The following is a 20,001-nucleotide window of genomic DNA, read 5'->3' on the forward strand; positions in this document are numbered from 1 at the left end:
CTGATGGCTCGGAGCCTGGAGCCTGTTTCCGATTCTCTGTCTCCCTCTCTCTCTGCCCCTCCCCCGTTCATGCTCTGTCTCTCCCTGTCCCAAAAATAAATAAACGTTGAAAAAAAAATTAAAAAAAAAAGAAAGTCTACGGATGAATAGATAGAGAAGATGTGGTATTGTACATACATGCACATGTACTTATACGTATACGTAATGGAATATTACTCAGCCTTAAAAAGAGAAGGAAACCCTACCATTTGTATCAACAAGGATGAGTCTGGAGGGCATTACGCAACGTGAAATAAGCCAGACAGAGAAAGACAAATACTGCGTATGTGAAATCTAAAACAAAAAAGCCACCTGTATAGAAACAGAGTAGAAAGGTGGTTGCCAGGGCTGGGGGCGGGTGGGGGAAATGGGGTGATACTGGTCAAGGGGACAGACTTGTAGTTATAAGAGGAATAAGCTCCGAGGACTTAACGTACAGCATGGTGACGACAGTGAATGATGCTGTAGTGTATGCCTGAAATTTGCAGAAGGGTAGAACTCAAGTGGGCTCACCAAAAACATGAGAAAAAGACCACTAAGTGAGGCAATGGATGCTCGCCAACTTGACTTCGTAATTATTCCACAACGTACACGTACATTAAAGCAGCACGCTCTGCACTTTAGACCCACGCAATTTTTTTTTGCCCGTGATTTCACCATAACAAATAAAAGTAAATTAAAAAGAAAGTCGGTGGCACTTGCTGGGATGAGCACTGGGTGTTGTAGGTAAGTGATGACTCACCGAGCTCTCTTGCAATCATTAGGGCACTGTGTCAACGACACAGCGGTGTGAACTACGTTGACATATGTTACGTCCTGTTAACGAACTTGGACTTAAATGAAAAATTAAATTAAGTCTAATTAAATTAACTTAAACTTTTAACTTAAAACAAGGAAGCCTTTTTGTGATGTGGGTGATCAAAAATCACAGCTTTTCAGAACTGGCAGAGACTTCAGAGCTGGTCTGGCCCAATCTCCTCATTTCACAGACAGCAAATCCACGTTATCACCCTGGGTGATGACACCCACGGGTGAGAGAAAGACACCCACGACACATTGATCACTGTACTTCTAGGGATTAGTATGGTGGCACCCGACACGTGGCAGAGCTCCACAGATTCTTTGTTGACTGACCTACGGCTTGGCCGGTAGAATAAACTTCACACACCTAACAAGTTGTAGAATGCACACAAAACATAGAGCCTTTGGGGTGTCCTGGGGCCTTCCTTGAAGCCAGCTAGAATATTACAATTCACCCTAGTTTTCAGGGCAAGACTCGCCAGTGTCCAAATTAATAGCCAAGAAGCACCTGCAGCCTTTTCCATCGACCAAAAGGGAACTTTGGGTTGGAACTTTTGGGCTCCTCTCTCCACAGGCCATGGAGGAGACAACTTCTGAATTGCTGTCAAAGAGGGGGCGTGTCCCGTCACTCTCCACCTGTCTACTTGGACTTGGGGATGGTGATGGTTGGATTTGCATCATACACCCCACAGCAAAGCACCACGTCACCCTGACTGGCCCTGCTCATGGGTTGGTCCCAGAGGTGGGAGCATAAGGGTCAGTCAGCATATCTGCCCACCGGGAATGTGATCTACGGCCAAGTCTTGAAATGACCAGTGTCACATCAATGAAGGAAAATCATATTTAGAGAAAGAGCTTCTGTCCTCTTCTTAATTAGAGGGCCACACAGCATTTCCTGATGTCAAGAGAACTCTTCCCTAAACCTGAATGAAGTCAGGGATCTATCAGCAGGTCGAAGGAGCCCAGGCACACCGTGTTGGGCATGGTCAGGCTCTAGAAAGGGAGGCTCCAACTGCATAGATCCCTCCTGCCCACTCTGGGTTTGGTTCCGGGAGCCAGCAGTTGGGCTGAGCCTTCAGAGGAGAATATGTGTGGGGTTCAGGAGTTGTTCTCCTGCTGTTCTTTAATCCAGATGGACAAGGCCAATGGTCACAAACATGGCTGCTAGACCACACAACCGAGGCGTGAGTTCACGAAAGAATATTCTGGCCTGTTAATGGCAGGATTCTTCTTCCCTTGTAAGATGAAGGCATAAGCCACAGAGAAGACTTCAGCCCACGTACCTTCTTTACTGTCTCTGCTGTGGTTGGGAAAGGCTGTAATGCTTGGAGGCTCTGCAACCACATTTAGAAGCTCAAGGGGAGCTCTGGCAACACGGAGCATCTGTCCCAGAGCCACAGTCTAATTCCAATATCCTTGACCTCAATCCCTCCTGCCTTCTTGATTAAGCTTCTATTTACCAGATACACTGACCAAAGCCAAAAGCACCCATGAAACCAACCATGGCGGTGGCCCTACAATGATTTCCTGTTGGCCTCAGGCTAAAGTGCAACCCTTATCATGGCTGAGAAGGCCCTGTGGGCCCTGCCTGTTCTCAGTCTGCAGTCCATCTGTCCTGGCCCTCCCCTCCCTAGGCTTCACCAGCTGTCACTGCAGCATGTCCCAATTCCCCATATGTCCAGCTGTGCCCAAAACTCCTCCAGGGTCTAAAATCCGCTCACCTTTCAGAAAACAGCTTGGCTCTACTCTGGAAGGCCTTTTCCAGCACCCTGGCCCAAATGAGCTGCTCCTCCTCTGTTCCCCTTGACGCACCCTGGTTTGGATTCATCTCAGAACTTACTGTACCATCGTGAGTAACCTTCCTGAAGTCAGGCACCACGCTCATCTCGGTCCTTGATGTATCCCCACAAGGACATTGGTAATGCAAATTTGCTGCACAAGTCATTGAAAGTGAGGTAGAAATAGAACATGATGAAGCTGGCAGGTTGATTGGTTCGTGGGGGAGAATTAACGGCCATGCAGGTTTCATGACGTAAGTCAAAGGGCGTCACCATTCAACACACGCATGATCTACCACAAAGGATAGATGGGGTGGTTCGTCTTTGTGCCCACTGAAGGCCTGGGAATTATGGAGGAGACCCCGGATTACCTGATGGTTTTGATCATGCTGAGGCCCATTTCAACGCAGCAGTGGGCGTGGTCCTGGCGGGGCTCTGGAAGCCCTGAAACACAGTAGTAACAGTCCCCCAGGATTTTAATGCGAAGGCAGTGATGCTCCTGGAAGGAACAGGGTGGAGAGGAGAGGACTGAGTCAGCAGACAGGCAAGTGCTCCTGAAAGTCTCCTGAAGGAGGGCAGTGGAGTCAAGCGGTCTTCACCCTGGGGGCAGAGCACCTACCTTTGAAATGAGCTTCTATTATCTTGCTAAAATATTGGGGAGGTACCCTAAATAAGGGTTTCAGGGATTCAGCAGTGGAATGGAGTCATTCAAAAACACTGGATTTTGAGTCCAACAGATACAGGGCTATATCCCGGCTCTGTCACATACTAGCCTTCTGATGAACACTCATCATATGGGCAGGCCTGGCAAAGAATGGGCATGGTCAGTGTTCCTCTGTGAATCCTGCATCTCGATGTTTTCGTGCAGGACGAGTCTCTGAATGAACACGTTTCAGCAATCTTTAGCTCAATAATAAGCACTTAAAAGTATAAATCATTCAGCGATGCCTGTTCTTTCAACTCTAGCACCTTAAGAAGAAGGGCTGATTATGTCCTACATATCCTTTTATTCATGTACTAATTCACAGGCTCGCTCACTGGAAAAAATGTCTATAGGGCATCATGGCAGGTCAAGCGTTGGCCCTGACACAAAGACGATGAATAACAACCCCTATGATGCAGCATAGACTAAACTGACATAACCCTTACAACAACCTTGTGAAGTAGGTACAGTGCTTTTATTTCACAGGTGGTGAGGGTGACACAGTTGTTTGGTAGATTGACAAGTTGCCTCATCTATAAAATGGTAAACGAATGGGACTTCACCGTGTGACGGTGAGGATGGGTGATACGATGCAAGGCTTACTACAGGGTCCAGCAGAAAGGGGGCCTGTGTCTGTGATGAAGAGGTAGACTTCTGACCCAGGGTTCTCACATGGGTGAGACTTTCCTTTCTGTCTTCTCTAGATACATGGACGGGGCTGAATGACCTCTGACAATGCATCCCAGATCTGAAGTCGAAAAAATTTATGGGCTTTTTGGGTGAGAGGCTCTCCTTTGGAGACCGGGGTCCAAGGGCAGAGAAGGAGGGGCACAGACAGAAAGGGGCCCATCGAGACACCAGCAGCCCAGTGGATACCTTGGTTATCAACCTATACAGCACCACGTTGGCTTCCTGACCTGATCATGGATTCAGCCATTGTGTTTGGGTGACGAACGAAGGAAATCGCTCTCCCAGTAAAAACCCCAAATACCAGAGAGGAAAAAGAAGCTCAGAAATGGCTTTGGTGCTTCTCCGTCTGGATCAGATGGCCAGGGCTTTGCCAACCTTCCCAAGTGGGGCACAGCTGCGATCCTTAGAGCTCTGATGGCACGCACGGCCGTCCCAGTGTTATTTTTAGGAGCTTGCGGTTCCTGTCTTTGGCTGCTCTGATGCGGCTAATTTGGCAAGACAGTTTCTGGTGAGGTCTGATCAAGAAGGGAAGCTTACGACCTTCAGCTGTTTCTTCTAAGACCCCCAGTGGTATGTGTGGAACAGAACCAGAGAGCACTTGTTCTATGGGTCTTGGCATTTTCCAGATTTGTGGCATCCATGGGACAGTTCTAAGAAAAAGAGGACCTGGGGACTATTCTAGGGTTCAATTTTATATTTTGCCAAAGAATTATGAAAAATTCATCAACAAACAAAATAACAACCCAAGCACCATCCATGGTCCCCATGGCTTTATTTTAAAAAGGGCATTTTTAACACGAAAAAAGTAAAAATACATTCCTAAGAGACAGGAAAGTTTTTTGAACTAAATAAAATTATTATAAAAACTCACTACATTGCAGATAAATATAACATGGATGTATTTTATCTCATGGCCACAAATTTAACTTCCTGACATTTGTTGTCAAAGAGCATTTGAGAACCACTGATGGAATAAATCCCTCATTTGTTTTTTCAACAATTTTTTAAAAACTCTTTAGAGAGAAAGAGGGAGATAGAGCATGAGCAGGACAGAGGGAGAGAGAGAGAGAGAGAGAGAGAGAGAGAGAGAGAGAGAATCTTAAGCAGGCTTCACGTTCAGCATGAAGCCCAACACGGGGTTCAATTCCCTGCCCCTGGGATCATGACCTGAACTGAAATCAAGAGTCAGATGCTTTAACAGACTAAGCCATCCAAGCACCCCTAAATCCCTTATTTGGATTTTGCTGAGAACACTGAGGCTGGAGGCTCAGGAAGTGATTTCAGCTAGCCACACTCTTTGAGGAAGAACCAGCTGTGGTGGTAGTCAGGAGCAATGGTAGTCAGGAGTTGTGATTGTTGGCAGTGGAGGGAGGAGGGAAAGGGTAGAGCAAGGAAATACTTTGGTCTAAGAATCCAACATCCGCATTCTGGTCAAATTTACCAGCTGTCTGACGTTGGATAAATCCCCACTGAAGCCACTGATAGGTGAGTTTCAATTCCCCATACAGGAAACGTGTCACAATAACCCATCTTGTTCTTGATACATAACAAAGTAAGAATGGCCATCAGTTAGCAACAGTAGCAGTGACCACAAACACCTGGAAACAGCCATCCGAGCGTTCAACGCCCTTTCTTCCTTTGAGTCTTATCATAATAACTCTGAGCACGGGAGGGCAGGGAGGATTTACATCTGTTTTTAAATATGAAAATTTCAGTATGATAGGAAATATGTGAAAATTTTCCTGTGCCACAGATCAGCTGGCCGAAAGTAATGGTATGGCAACATTTCGTTGTTTTTAACGGCTAAAGTAATATTCTTTTGTGTATATACAGACCGCATCTTCTTTACGTATTCATCAGTGGATGGACATTTGGGCTGTTTCCATAGTTGGGCTATTGTAAATAATGCCTGCTATAAATACCAGGGCACATGTTTCCCTTTGAATGAGTACCTTTGTAGTTTTTGGATAAATGCCTAGTAGTACAATTGCTGGGTCACAGGGCATTTCTATGTTTAATCTTTTGAGGAAGCTCCATAATGTCTTCCCCAGTGGCTGCATCACTTTGTGTTCCTACTAACAGTGCGGGAGGGTTCCCCTTTCTCCACGTCCTTGCCAACACCTACTGCTTCTTGTGTTGTTGGTGTTAGCCATCCTGGCAGGTGTGAGGAGTATCTCCTCGTGGTTTTGATTTGTATTTCCCTGATGATGAGTGATGGTGAGCATCTCTCATGTGTCTGTTAGCCCTCTGGATGTCTTCTTTGGAGAAATGTCTATTTAATCTTCTGCTCATTTTTTAATTAGATGACTCGGCTCGGGGGTGTTGAGTTTGTGAAGTTCTTTGTATATTTTGGATACTAATCCTTTGTCAGAGATGTCATTTGTAAATATTTTCTCCCGTTCTGTAGGTTGCCTTTTAGGTTTGTTCGTTGTTTCCTTCGCTGTGCAGAAGCTTTTCATCTTGATGACCGATGAATGAATAAAGAATATGCAGTGTATATATACACAAGGGAGTATTATTCAGCCATAAAGAATGAAGTCTTGCCATTTGCAGCAACATGGATGGAGCTGGAGAGTAGAATGCTAAGTGAAATAAGTCTGTCAAAGAAAGACAAATGCCATATAATTCCACTCACATGTGGAATTTAAGAAAACAAATGAGCAACGGAGGGAAAAAAGGAGAAAGACAAACCAAGAAATAGACTCAACTCAAGGGAACAAACGATAACTACCAGAGGGGAGAGGGGTGGCAGGGATGGGTGAAACAGGTGACGGGGATTAGGAGGGCACTTGCGATGTGCACTGGGTGAAGTGTTGAATCGCTGTCGTGTATACCTGAAACGAATTTTACACTGTATGTGAACTAACTGGAATTTAAATAAAAACTTCAAAAACCAAACGTTATGGGCCGTAGGTGATAATTCACCGACTCTTAATCAGTGATTCTTCCATGAAAACAGAGGGAAAAGCATTTTGGAAACACTTACGTAGGGAAAGGAGGCAGTATTTACTGAGCACATACTATGTGCCAGGCTACACGTTAAACGCGTAACATTTATGCCGGTGAGTCTCCACAACCACGTTTTGAGCCGTGCCATTTCCCCAGTGGCTTAAGGAAGCGAAGGTCATGAAGCAAGTAAGAGGCAGAATGGGAATTCACACTCAGGTCGATCTGACTTTTGTACGCCATGCTGTCTCTACAAAACTGAAGAAAACATAGCGGTGTCCAGGGTGGCAGATCTCCTGACAAAACTGTGTTTTGGAAGGAAACCGTGTAAAATGCTCTATTACCCTTCTGGTGCAGACACACACAATGTGGTGACTATATTTGTGCCCAGGGTCCACTTTTCTTGTAAACAAAACGTGAGGCTTGCAGCCTCTTTGAAAAATTGAGCCCCAAATAAATGGTGCGTGTGTGTGTGCGTGTGTGTGCGCGCGCGCGTGTGTGTATGAAATATAAATATATATGTACACGGAAAACAGATCTTATCTGTGAAGTTCATTTGCAAGCACATTTTTCTGATCAATTCCTGGGAGCTGTTACATGACTCGACAGTAATATCCACCTTCCCTGCCTTCAACGCCTCGCGAATCGGTATACGATAAAATGTACTGTTTTGATGTGGGGCACAGTGACGATGGCACATACAGCAGCTACATCACTCTCAAAGCCACTGCACCTCATGTCTCTCTGTGCAACTCATCTGTTCCGTCCACCTCTAGCTCCTGGCCACCACGCGTCTCTTTCCTGTCCCTATAATTTTGCCTTTTCTACGATGTCGTATAAATGCCTTTGTCCTGCCATCTGGGCTTTTGGGTCTAGCTTCTTTCACTTGGCATATTGCTTTGCAGGCTCCCCGATACTCCTGCGTGTCTCAGGGGTTGACTCCTTTTTGTTGCTGAACTGTATTCTATTGTATGTGTCTTCCCACTTTTAAGACTCGGTCCAAGAGTCACCTTCTCCAGAAAGTCTTCTCTGATGCAATGGTTATGTGTGGAGCCTGCCTTCCCACCGCAGCCCAGACCCCCCTCATCACAGCATACAGCACACTGTGCCTCGATCATCTACCGACGTGTCCCTGACCGGACTTCGTTCTAGGAAGGAGGAAGAGTGTTTTGGTCATTCCCATACTCCCGACAGACAGCGTGGTGCACGACACCTCGCAAGTACTCGGATGCAAGCACAAATGGCCCTCATTGGAGGGAGGCAGCCTTAACTTCAGACACGCCGATGCTCTACAAATGAACTTCCACGGGATGCATTTACCTTTGGTTCTCTCAACAGCCCTGTGACATTGGCACTGATCTACACACTTGATGAGGAAGGAAATTAAGGTATTCTGGGGTGAACCCAAAGCCCACTCTTAAAATAGAGGGTGCGGATGACAGTCTTCCCCAACTTGGGTGGCTTTGGGACTGGGAACCTGTGTTTGGATAGCAAATGTCTATCTCCCTTAGCCTGTTCTCTCAAGCCAGCTAGAAAATAAAGGTAGTGTCCTGTCGGCTAGAAAGAAAGCTGTTGGATCAGGTCAAACAAAATGGGGGTCCAGCAGGTTCCTGGCTCCCAATAACAGTCATTTCAGATGGCTGGAGTTGGCTTGGGAAGCTGCAGGTGGCTATCCCTGCACGAACCAAACTGAAGGTGGCACTGGAGGGCACCTGGCCACACGCAGCGGGGACATGATGGGGAGCAGAAAACCCATAAAAAGAGCTTTGGCTTCATTGTCGCTTCATCAGCTATCTCTCAACTGGGAAAGTCAATCTGACGCATCTCCCATTCAAGATCTGTAAGTAATTAACCCTGGTTCCCAGGAGGTGGGAGGGTCAGGAGTCCAAGTCGGGGAAGAGGACGCGGAAGAGGAGGTCCCCGTGATGAAGCCTGAGTCTTTCTCTCCCTAATTCCACATGCAGCCCCTCACTCCCACAGAGGACCAGGAGGGAATTAAATTCAACTCACGTGGGCCAGTCGATCAAATCTGGCAAAGAGCTCGTTGAGCATCCTGACCAGCTCCTGGGCAGACAAGGTTGTGGAGAGGTTGGTAAATCCTTTCACATCTGCGAAAAGAATACTAGACAACAGGGAAGGGATGGGGCAGGGAGAAAGCACGTTAATATTTTAATCCGTCCTGGAAGATGTCAACCCCACCCAAATAAATCTACCGTGGTCTGAGATTCTAGCTTTCTCCGCCAGGGAGTCAGGAGGAATGTGTCGGTATTTCCCAAACATCTCAGCAGAGGGAGTCCACCCCGGGGGTTCAGCAAGGGCAAGGGGACAACGGCAAGCCCTCCTTCCTGTGCAGGGCTGCGGCGAACAGCCCAGGAGGGGATTTGTTACTAGGAACAGATCGATTTGTTGTGGAAAGTGAAACGAAGCTTTCTGGACTACCTCTCTATTTTCCCAACCAACAACACGGCAGCTGCCATGAGCACAGAGTGAAACGGGCACCCGGGACAAAAGAACAAAAGGTCCCATCATCTCCAGCAAACGGCATACCGAACATCGCAGGCAAGGAGAGGCAGGCAGTTTTCAAAAATTCTGAGAATAGGTGGCCAGAGCCGGGAGACCTCAGGCGGAAGAATTAATTACCTAAAAGCGCTCACATTTACTAAGGATTTAAGTGAGACGAGGTCTTCTCTCCGCGTGTGGTTTGGCATAAGGGGCGGGGAAAGGGAGTGAAGGGGGTAGTCCTTGAAAGCCTTCTGAAAGCAAGGCACTGTGGGAGCACTGCCTTGGTTCATCCATCCAGGCGCCCTGCAGGGACGGCATTATTCCCTCCATTAGGATGACAAGCAAACTGGGGCTCAGAGAGGCAAGGAGACTGGCCTCACAGTCCGCCCGGTAGCACGGGGCTGAGTGGGGACTGTCCACCTGCACTGTAGGGCCCTGTCCTCCCTCAGCGACTCATGCAAAAGCAGAGGCACCTCTACGTGGAGAAAGAGGAAGCCTTGTGCACCGCTGGTAGGAATGCAAACCGGTGCAGCCGCTGCGGAAAACAGGACGGGGTCCTCAAAAAATTACAAAGGGAATTAGCATACGATCCAGGGATTCCACTGCTGTGTACCTTCCAGAATACGAAAACGCTAATTTGAAAAAATATACGGCCCCTTCTGCTATTGCAGCGTTCTTGACAATAGGCCAACTATGGAAGCAGCCCAAGTGTCCATCAATAAATGGTTGGATACAGAAGATGTGGCATAGAAAGGCAACGGAATATTATTCAGACTTTAAAAATAACGAAATCTCGGGGCGCCTGGGTGGCTCAGTAGGTTAAGCGTCCAATCGCGGCTCAGGTCATGATCTCACGGTTTGTGGGTTCGAGCCCCAGCTCAGGCTCTGTGCTGACGGCGTGGAGCCTGGAGCCTGTTTCAGATTCTGTGTCTCCCTCTTGCTCTCTGCCCCTCCCCTGCTCATGCTCTGTCTCTGTCTCTCTGTCTCTCTCTCAAAAATAATTAACATCAAAAATTCAAAAAAAAAAAATAATGAAATCTAGCCATTTGCAACAACATGAATAGACTAGAGAGTATTATGCTAAGTGACGTTAAGTCAGTCAGGGAAAGACAAATACCGTATGATTTTACTGCAACGAGGAGTATAAGAAAACAAAATATGGGCAAAGGGAAGAGAGAGAGGGAGAGAGACAGAGAGAGAGAGAGAGAGAGAGAGAGAGACACAGAAACCAAAGAACAGACTCTTAATCATAGAAAACGAACTGCCGGTTACTGGAGGGGAGGTGGGTGGGGGATGGGTGAGATAGGGGTTGGGGATTAAGGGCACACTTATCATGATGGGCACTGAATAGTGTAGAGTTGCTGAATCACTGTGTTGCACACCTGAAACTTACACAACACGGTCTGTTAACTATACTGGCATTAAAATTAAAAAAAAGAAAAAGAACTTGGGGCACCTGCGTGGTTCAGTTGGTCGAGCATCTGATTGCAGCTCAGGTCATGATCTTGACGTTCAAGATCATGAGTTCGAGTCCTGCATCAGGCTTGCCTCTGCCAGCACGCAGCTTGCCTCAGATCCTCTGTCTCCCTCTTTCTCTGCCCTCCCCCTCTCAAACTCTCTATCAAAAATAAATAAACATTACAAAAAAGAAAAAGAACGTAACAAAAGGGCAGAGGCACCTCTCAGATTTTATCATCTTTCAAGCTAGAATAGCATCTTAGCGGCCTGTCAAACTTTTGGGGGCATTTCTTAAGTGGCCTAAAATAAGGGGCATCTTGCAATCACTGTAACTTAGTTTTAATGCAATAGGTTAATTAGCCAGAAAACATTGTGGAATGTTTGCTGACTTACATTGGTTACCCCCAGGATTCAGTGGTTCTTAAATCTTTCTCCATTACAAACGCTTTTAAGAATCTGATATAGGCTCTGGGGGCGCCTGGGTGGCTCAGTCGGTTGCATGTCCGACTTCGGCTCAGGTCATGATCTCGTGGTTCACGTCGGGCTCTGTGCTGACAGCTCAGAGCCTGGAGCCCGCTTCGGATTCTGTGTCTCCCTCTCTCTCTGCCCCTCCCCTGCTTGTGCTCTGTCTCTCTCAGTCTCTCAGAAATAAATAAATGTTTAAAAAAATTAAAAAAAAAAGAATCTCATATAGGCTCTGAACTCCCTCTTCTAAAAGTGCCCAAGTAGTCACAATTTTGCACTTTATTTCGAGGACACCTTCCCTGAGTGCATTCATGGACTCATTTGGAATCCTCAGGCCCCAGTTCTAAAAAAATGACTGGTTGAATTAATTATTCAATGCCTTAATTATTTTAGCAACGATTGTTACATTTCCCATGTGTCTGGCTACACACGGTGCTAGGAAGTCGGACTGAGTGATAATAAAGATGCCATGTGTGTCCTCAAGATGCTCAGAGTCTAGGGGCGCCTGGGTGGCGCAGTCGGTTAAGTGTCCGACTTCAGCCAGGTCACGATCTCGCAGTCCGTGAGTTCGAGCCCCACGTTGGGCTCTGGGCTGATGGCTCGGAGCCTGGAGCCTGTTTCCGATTCTGTGTCTCCCTCTCTCTCTGCCCCTCCCCCGTTCATGCTCTGTCTCTCTCTGTCCCAAAAATAAATAAAAAACGTTGAAAAAAAATTAAAAAAAAAAAAAAAGATGCTCAGAGTCTAGGGACCCCGGGGGATGCCTGAGCCTGTGGCTACTACTGAACTCTAAGTAGACTGTTTTTTCCTATACTTACCTACTTAGGACAGAGCTCATTTTGTAACTTAGGTACAGGAAGATATTAACAACCATAGTAATAGCACAGAACAATGACAGCAATATACCGTAACAAGTTACGTGAATGCGGTCGCTCTCTTTCTCTCTCAGAACATCTTAGTGTCCTGTACCCCCTCCTCTTGTGAAGAGAGATGATAAAATGCCTACGTCACGTGATGAAGCAAGAGCAGTGATGCAGGTACAATGTCAGGATCGTTGACCTTCTGACATTAAGTCAGCGGAGGAGCATCTACTTCCGGGCTCAGTTAACCGTGGCAAACGGAAACCGCAGGTAAGGGAGGGGACCTCTGTACTCTGATTTCCGGAAGGACACTCTGGGGGGTGACCAGTCACAGGGGAATCGGCAGTCTCCCAAGGCATCAGAGTTTCGGCCAAGTTTTGCAGGCCCATGGGACTTGCCGGAGGGTCAAGCATGCAGAAGGGTGGACGGTCTGAGCAGAGGAATCAGAGCACGTTGGGGTCGGCTTCAAGTGTGGCAAATGGACGGCAGCTCGGCAAGAATTCAGGGGCAGCTCGTCAGCAGGTGGCACTGAGCAATGAGGTCGGAAAAAGAAGAGGGGGAGAGACCGCGTCCGAGTGAGAGATGGCGGGCAGGGGAAGGCTGGCAACGGGCTGGTAAGCCAAGCTGAAGAGCACGGACTTTGTCCTGAAAGTGACAGAAAGCTAGTGAAGGGTTTTGAACCTGGGGACGACACCTTGAGATCTGTAATGTATAAAGCCTGCTCTGGAACAATCACTGCACAGCTACTGTCCTGTATAGCGATCTGGTGGCACAGCATCGGCCAAGTGCACAGGACTGAAGTCTAGACAGATCAGAGTTCAGAGCCCAGCTCACCAGTTACGAATACCATGACCTTGGGTTATTAGGTCCCAAGCTTCTCTAAGCCTTTGATTTGTGAACTGGAGATAAGTGGGTGGCAATTGCTTAGCACAGTGCCGGGTATACAGTAAGTGCTCCATAAGCGCGTTAGCTCTTTTTACTATTTTACAAAAATGGACTGTGATTGCATGATTGCTTTTGAGAGACAGTGAGGGAAGAGAGGTAACAGAGGAGAAAGCGGGATCATTAATTAGATAGATCACTTGTTACTTGTAGCTAAAGGAATTCCTAATTGTTGACATAAATACCACGAGAGCACCAGCGATTTGCAGAGTACCTACTGTGGATTTTAAATACTGTCCCAAGTTCCACAGGTGTTCCTCACAAAGATCGATGAGGTAGGATTTATTTTGACCGTTTCCATTTGATAGATAAGGACACCGAGACCTGAGTAACCTGCCCAGACATGGAAAGCCAGGATTTGAACCAAGCAGCCTGGCTCTGAAATCTATACCTTTTTTTGTGTGTGTGTGAAGTTTATTTATTTATTTTGAGACAGAAAGGGAGAGAGAGAGGAGGGAAGGGGCAAAGAGACAGGGAGAGAGATAGAGCCCGGTGTGGGGCCTGAACCCACGAACCACGAGATCGTGACCTGAGCCGAAGTCGGATGCTTCACTGACTGAGCCACCAAGGGGCCCCTGGAATCTATGCTCTTTATCACTGTAGTATGCCACCTTCAAAGTAAGGACAGTCACTGCCATGGCAGGTGGAAACAGAAGGTACCATAGCCCATCTAGTCCAACCCACTCAACAGAGTCATTCTCCCAAAACTATTAATATCTATGTCGAGAATGATCCATTCAATCATTCATTCATTCATCCATCCCGTCATTCATCCAACAGCGAAGTAACTGAATGCCTACTTGTGCCAGGCAGTGGAATGATGGTGGTGAGCAGAAAGAACCATCACAACCCTTATGGAGCATGCAGCCTACTGATAGAAGAAATGGATTTGCAGAGCTCAAAGGGCAAAACGGTTTCAGATGTGCTCAGCGATCCATTACCATCCAATCGCTGGTGGTTTTCTGAACACACTGTGCTTTATGCAACTGGGTCTGGACATGATGTACCTGCTCCCTGACATAGCTTCCCTCCCTGCTGCTGCCTATTAAACTCCTACTTGTCCTTCAAGAACCCACTCGTATGTTTAGATCCTGCTTTTTTAAAAGTTTATTTATTTATTTTGAGAGAGAGAGAATCCCAACCAGGCTCCCTGTTCAGGGTGGAGCCCGACACGGGGCTCGAACTCATGAACCATGAGATCACGACCTGAGCAAAAATCAAGAGGGGCGCCTGCGTGGCTCAGTCGGTCGAGCATCCGACTTCGGCTCAGGTCATGATTTCGTGGTTCATGAGTTTGAGCCCCGCGTCGGGCTCTGTGCTGACAGCTCGGAGCCTGGAGTCTGCTTCGGATTCTGTGTCTCCCTCTCTCTCTGCCCCTTCCCTGCTCATGCTCTGTCTCTCTCTGTCTCTCAAAAAAAAAAAAAAAAAAAAGAATAAAATTAAAAAAAATTTAAAAAAAGAAATCAAGAGGTGGATGCTTAACCGACTGAGCCACCCAGACGCCCTGTAGATCTTGTTCTATAGATCTTGCTTTTACAGAAAATTCTTTAAGCACAGCCAGTCATGTTTTTCCACCTCCCTCCCAGCCTGCGGTCCCCTCTGTCATGGTGCTTAACACTTGATAACACAGTCACTTAGGACGGAGTGTGCTCCATCTACTAACTAAAAAAACAGGAAGAAAGTCACTTCTGTGTCCCAACTGCCTAGCACACAGTAGCCTCATGACATGCTTCCTGAATTGAATCAAAACAGAAATCTTTAGAATTAAATCTTTTTTTTTTTTTTTTTCTCTCAGAGTGTGGTCATGGCCACCACTGACATCTCCTGGGAATCTGGTTAGAAATTCAGAATTTCAGGTCCCACCCCCCGACCCACTGGATCGGACTCTGCTTTAAAAGGAGCCCCTAGTGATTCGTGTGCACACGCAGGATGGGGGAGCACCTGTTTAAGTCATGGTTGTGCAGTGACAGTCTGTTGTGTAGAAGACGAGAAGCAGAAACCAGGGTCCTGATCTTCCCTGCATTTGCTCATTCTGCTATCCCCAAGTGGTGAGCTCAAGGTCAGGTCCTTTTTATTTTTTTTAATGTTTTTATTTATTTTTGTGACAGAGAGAGACAGAGCATGAGCAGGGGAGGTGCAGAGAGAGGGGGAGAGACAGAATCTCAAACAGGCTCCAGGCTCTGAGCTGTCTGCACAGAGCCCGACACGGGGCTCGAATTCATGAACCGTGAGATCATGACCTGAGCCGAAGTCGTTTGCTTAACTGACTGAGCCACTCAGGCACCCCGGAGTATATTCATTTTAGAATGTACTGAAGAGGCCATGTTAATTTTCAAATCTAATTTGCTTAGATACGTTGTTTATTGGGCTAAAAGGAAGCGATGTTACCTAACAGCCACTCTGCAAATAGAGACCTCAAGAAAGCGTTAGCAAAGTTCAAAAGAATCGCTAGGAACGTGGGCTCTATGTAGACTCTTCTTCCTAACTGTGTGTCCTTGGGAAGCTTATTTAACCTCTCTGAGCTTCCATTTTCTTGATAATAAAGAAGAGATCACTGAAGCAATGATCTACCTACAAGTAGTAACTTTCGTTTATTTTTTTAAGTTTATTTATATATTTCGAGAGAGACAGCACTAGCAGGGGAGGGGCAGAGGGAGAGGGAGAGAGAGAATCCTAAGCAGGCTCTCCTCACTGTCAGCATGGAGCCTGACATGGGGCTCGATCCCACGAACTGTGAGATCATGAGCAGAGCTGAAATCAAGAATAGGATGCTTCATCGACTGAGCCACCCAGGCAACCCTAGGTAACTTAAAAAATATATATGTATTTATTTTTGATAAAGAGGGAGTAGGGGAGCTGCGGAGAGAGAGCGGGGGACAGAGGATCTGAAGTAGGCTCTGTGCTGACAGCAGAGAGCCCGACTCGGGGCTCGAACTCAGGAGCTGTGAGATCACCACCTGAGCTGAAGTTGGATGCTGAACCAACTGAGCCACACCTATGCGCCCCCCCCCCCCCCCCTCGCCCACCCCCTCCAGTTAACTTTTAAATCACAGCATTGTCTTCAATAAGTGGAGGGTATGCACCTCCTCGAGGAGATTCTGGGGAATCAGAGAGTATTTAATAGACTGCCACGCAGACAGGTCCTAAAAGCCAACAGGTTCTCTGGACGCATTCAATTGCATTTTGCTTGTGCGTGAAACTCTGGTCTACATGGTGCATGTCGTGGCTGCACACGTGGATAGGGCCGGCTGGAAATAACAGCCAACCCAGAAATTGGGGAGGCTGAGTAGGCCTGTAAAATTGAGGGTCTTCTGATCCCTGATGAAGGTTCACTGAACTGTCTACTGTAACACGGGGAAAGGCAAAGACAAATTTGTCTCCTGAGTAGATCCGAACGAGTCAGACGCTTAACCGACTTAACATAGCAAATATGCCAGTGCGTATGGCATGGGGCTGGGCAAGAGGAAGGTGAAGGGAGCTTTGGGCGAGAAGCTAACTGTCCACCACATCCACGTTCCCCTATCGCTAGGAAAGGCCGCCGAGCCCCAGACTGTGTTCTCCTCTTGTGTCTGCGTGGGGCCACGCGATCAGTCTCATCAATCGAATCTACCCTTCTCCCTCCGAGAGCTGAGTACCGAAAACGCCGAGGCCCAGGGGAAGGCCTTTGTCCCCGAGTCACCCGCTGACCAGGAGTGTGAGCAGTGAGCACACAGTATTACCCTAACTAACGTAAGTGTCTTAAATATACGAGAGAAAATAAGAGAAATAAAAGGAATTGGGCACCAAGTGGCTGGGTGTAGCTCCAGAGGGATGCTGCTGGAATCTCAGATGCACAGGGCTGAAATCAACAGGAGAATCCAAAGTTTCTGTCCATTTCAAACAGTTCAGTTTTTGGAAACTGAGGTCCCCCAAGATGAAATGATGCACCCAAAGTCTAGCAGGGGATGTGGCTCAGAGAATGCATTCTGGAATGAGAAGCCTAGTCCCCTGGCTCTCAGTCCCCTGAGCACGGTAAGGGCACCTCTTACCATAACCTATACCGACCTATTCGCGTCTACATACGCGACAGGAGACAAAGGATTGTATGGAACACGATCAAGGATTAGACATTTACAGCAGACCGTTTTCAGGGAAGGGTCACCAAACAACCACAGCAGTAAAAGCAACAGAGAAGAAAGAATGAGCAGAGGTGGGTTGCCCTGAAGAGCCAGACGGGATTGGGAATAATTTAGAAAATGCTCCCCACACCGCAGCAGGTGCTCTGGGTGCTGGGGAACAGGGCAGAGCAGGCTGTACTTTTCTCATCTCTGATCTTATTTTAGTCTCCAGCAGCCCTGCAGCGGGCCGGAGGGGTCCCTCCCTCTCTCCCAGAGTTCACCTTCCCAATTCCAAGGGGAGGCTCTGGGCATCCCCCACCCCTGGCCTCCGTGAGGGCAGGAGAGCCCCCAGTGTGCCAGCAGGCGTCCGCAGACTCTTCTGTTAGAAGCAGCTCCTTTGCCTGGGGCTGAGGCTACTGAGAAGCACAGGGAAGCAAACCCAATTCTAATTTGGTGCCGTGTATACTTTTGCAAGAGGGTCTCCAGTGCAAGAAGTCCGTTTAATGATTTAAAATAAATGGGTTAGGGGAGCCTGGGTGGCTCAGTCGGTTAAGCATCTGACTTCGGTGCAGGTCATGATCTCAGGTCCATGAGTTCGAGCCCCGCATCAGGCTCTGCGCTGACAGCTCAGAGCCCGGAGCCTGCTTCAGATTCTGTGTCTCCTTCTCTCTGCCCCTCCCCTGCTCATGTTCTGTCTCACTCTCTCTCTCTCTCTCAAAAATAAATAAAGATTAAACAAAATTTTAAAAAAATAAATAGGTGGAGTGGGGAGGGCAGAAGTCACCTTAGCTGTTCCCGACTAAGGGAAGCACTGAAAACTGATCGGTGCAGAAAAGAACGCCAAGTACATCGTTCATTGAGCTTACGGCTCCTGAGTAAGTTGGTGTGGCTGTGCAGGCCTGTTTATTTTTCTCCTTTTTTTCTTTACTTTACAAAAAGTAATTGTCTCCTTCCCCCGTCCCCTGCCTTCTTCATAGTGACAGGCACTTGCATAATATTCTTTTCCTATTTTTAGATGTATATATATCATATAACATATATTATCATATTCTATGACATATATCATATATTGTATCATATACATAATGATAACCAATGATCAGTATCAAATAATGTAATAATCACATACACATGATATATATGTTACCTATTATATACAGATACAGATATAGATAGACAGATCTCACTGTTCAGCCTTCACTTGTACGAATCCTTTGGCTGGGGATTCCTTTCTTTGATATTTTTCACTAAGCTGGCTCAATTTCAAATCAGGTAAATAAGAATCATGTCTTTTAGGAAGCTTTCTCTTATCACCCCCAAACCCTTCCCCTCCCCCTAGCTCTTCCTCTTTATATGATCCATTAACAGCCTTTACTTACTTTAAAAATAGAATCCTACACTGTATTACAATTATAGGCACCTCCCTGAACCTGTTGTCCACAACTGGCATCGATGACTTCTCATCATCGACGGGACCAATCTGTACATCTGGGGAGTATCTTTTATGGGAGCTGCTATTTGACAAAAGGCTGCTTTGCAGACCCAGGCACCTACACCAGTGGAGCTCTAGTCTTGGACAAAATCCTGAGAATGACCTCTACTGAGATGCCCGCTGTGTTGGAATCATGATCGCTGTTGGACTTCCTTTCAAATTTTTTTTTAATCTTTATTTTTGAGAGAGAGAGAGAGAGAGAGGGAGTAGGGGAGGGGCAGAGAGAGAGGGAGACACAGAACCTGAAGCAGGCTCCAGGCTCTGAGCTGTCAGCACAGAGCCCAACGTGGGGCTTGAACTCACGCACCTGAGATCATGACCTGAGCCGAAGTCGGACGCTTAAGCGACTGAGCCACCCAGGCGCCCCTGTTGGACTTCTTTTCAAATGCGTGTCCCAGCATGCCAGGTGAATGCCCGGAGATGCTGGTTAGAAGGAAAAGCTGTTTCTCCCTCAGACCAAGGTCAGGACGAAAGGAGCTAAGAGGGTACATTGGTCACTCTTAGAGCTGTTTAGCGTATAGAATTTTCCCCTATGTTTGGGTATGTTTGCCCTCTGATATTTAGTGGGAGGGAGGTATATAATTCTATTGTACAGGACGCCCATGTCAGGTATCTGCTTTCCAGACACTTCTGGTGAGTGTCTGGGTTAAGCCAATCAGACACATCTGCCCCAGGCTCTAACTTGCAATGCAAAGAGGCAGGGGGGACGGGGAGTGGGGGCAGGGCAAAGGCCACCACATCCAGATCCTGGGGGCTGCAGGAGGATTCCAAGAGGGGGCAGCTGTGTTGGGGAGGGTGAGGGAGTTGGTAGCACAAGCAGTGGGTTCTTCAGGGACAGTGGAGGCAGCATCCTCACTGGCCTAGTGCTCTGCTGTGATTCTGGCTCTGCTCTGCCTCATTTGCTGAGCCTGCCTCTCCATCCTTCCCCAATTATTCTATGAGCCACTAGGCAGCCTTTTAACAGACTTGGATCTGTTGGTTTTGCTTATAATTAGGACATATGTCTAAAACGATCTACAGATGCCTAATGCTCTACTGTATGCTTACCTCTCTTCTACGCCTTGTATATAACTTCACTCACGTTATGTACATAAACCCCTGCAAGGTGGCTATTAAAATGCCCATTTTATAGAGAACGGTCCTGAGATTCAAGTATGTAAATTGCCCAAAGTTTTACACAAGGAAGAAGTAGAACTGGATGGATGGATGGATGGATGGATGAAGGGATGGA

The 20,001-nt window shown here is 47.2% G+C and overlaps 1 protein-coding gene across 3 annotated transcripts in view; it reads right to left on the bottom strand.

Moving 5' to 3' along the window:
* The window catches only part of ADCY8 (adenylate cyclase 8), a 221,115-nt gene that overhangs the window by 116,937 nt on the left and 84,177 nt on the right, over nucleotides 1-20,001 (bottom strand). For all 3 annotated transcript variants that reach the window (XM_040494443.1, XM_040494442.1, XM_040494439.1), the window contains exons 4-5: nucleotides 8,968-9,079; nucleotides 2,990-3,117 (exon numbers count right to left, since the gene is read on the bottom strand). In XM_040494443.1, the coding sequence (XP_040350377.1) occupies nucleotides 2,990-3,117; nucleotides 8,968-9,079 (240 nt within the window). The remainder of the gene's footprint in view (nucleotides 1-2,989; nucleotides 3,118-8,967; nucleotides 9,080-20,001) is intronic.

The sequence above is a fragment of the Herpailurus yagouaroundi genome, unplaced genomic scaffold (genome assembly GCF_014898765.1).
Source record: "Herpailurus yagouaroundi ecotype Mexico unplaced genomic scaffold, PumYag 186, whole genome shotgun sequence".
Taxonomy (NCBI): Eukaryota; Metazoa; Chordata; class Mammalia; order Carnivora; family Felidae; genus Herpailurus; species Herpailurus yagouaroundi.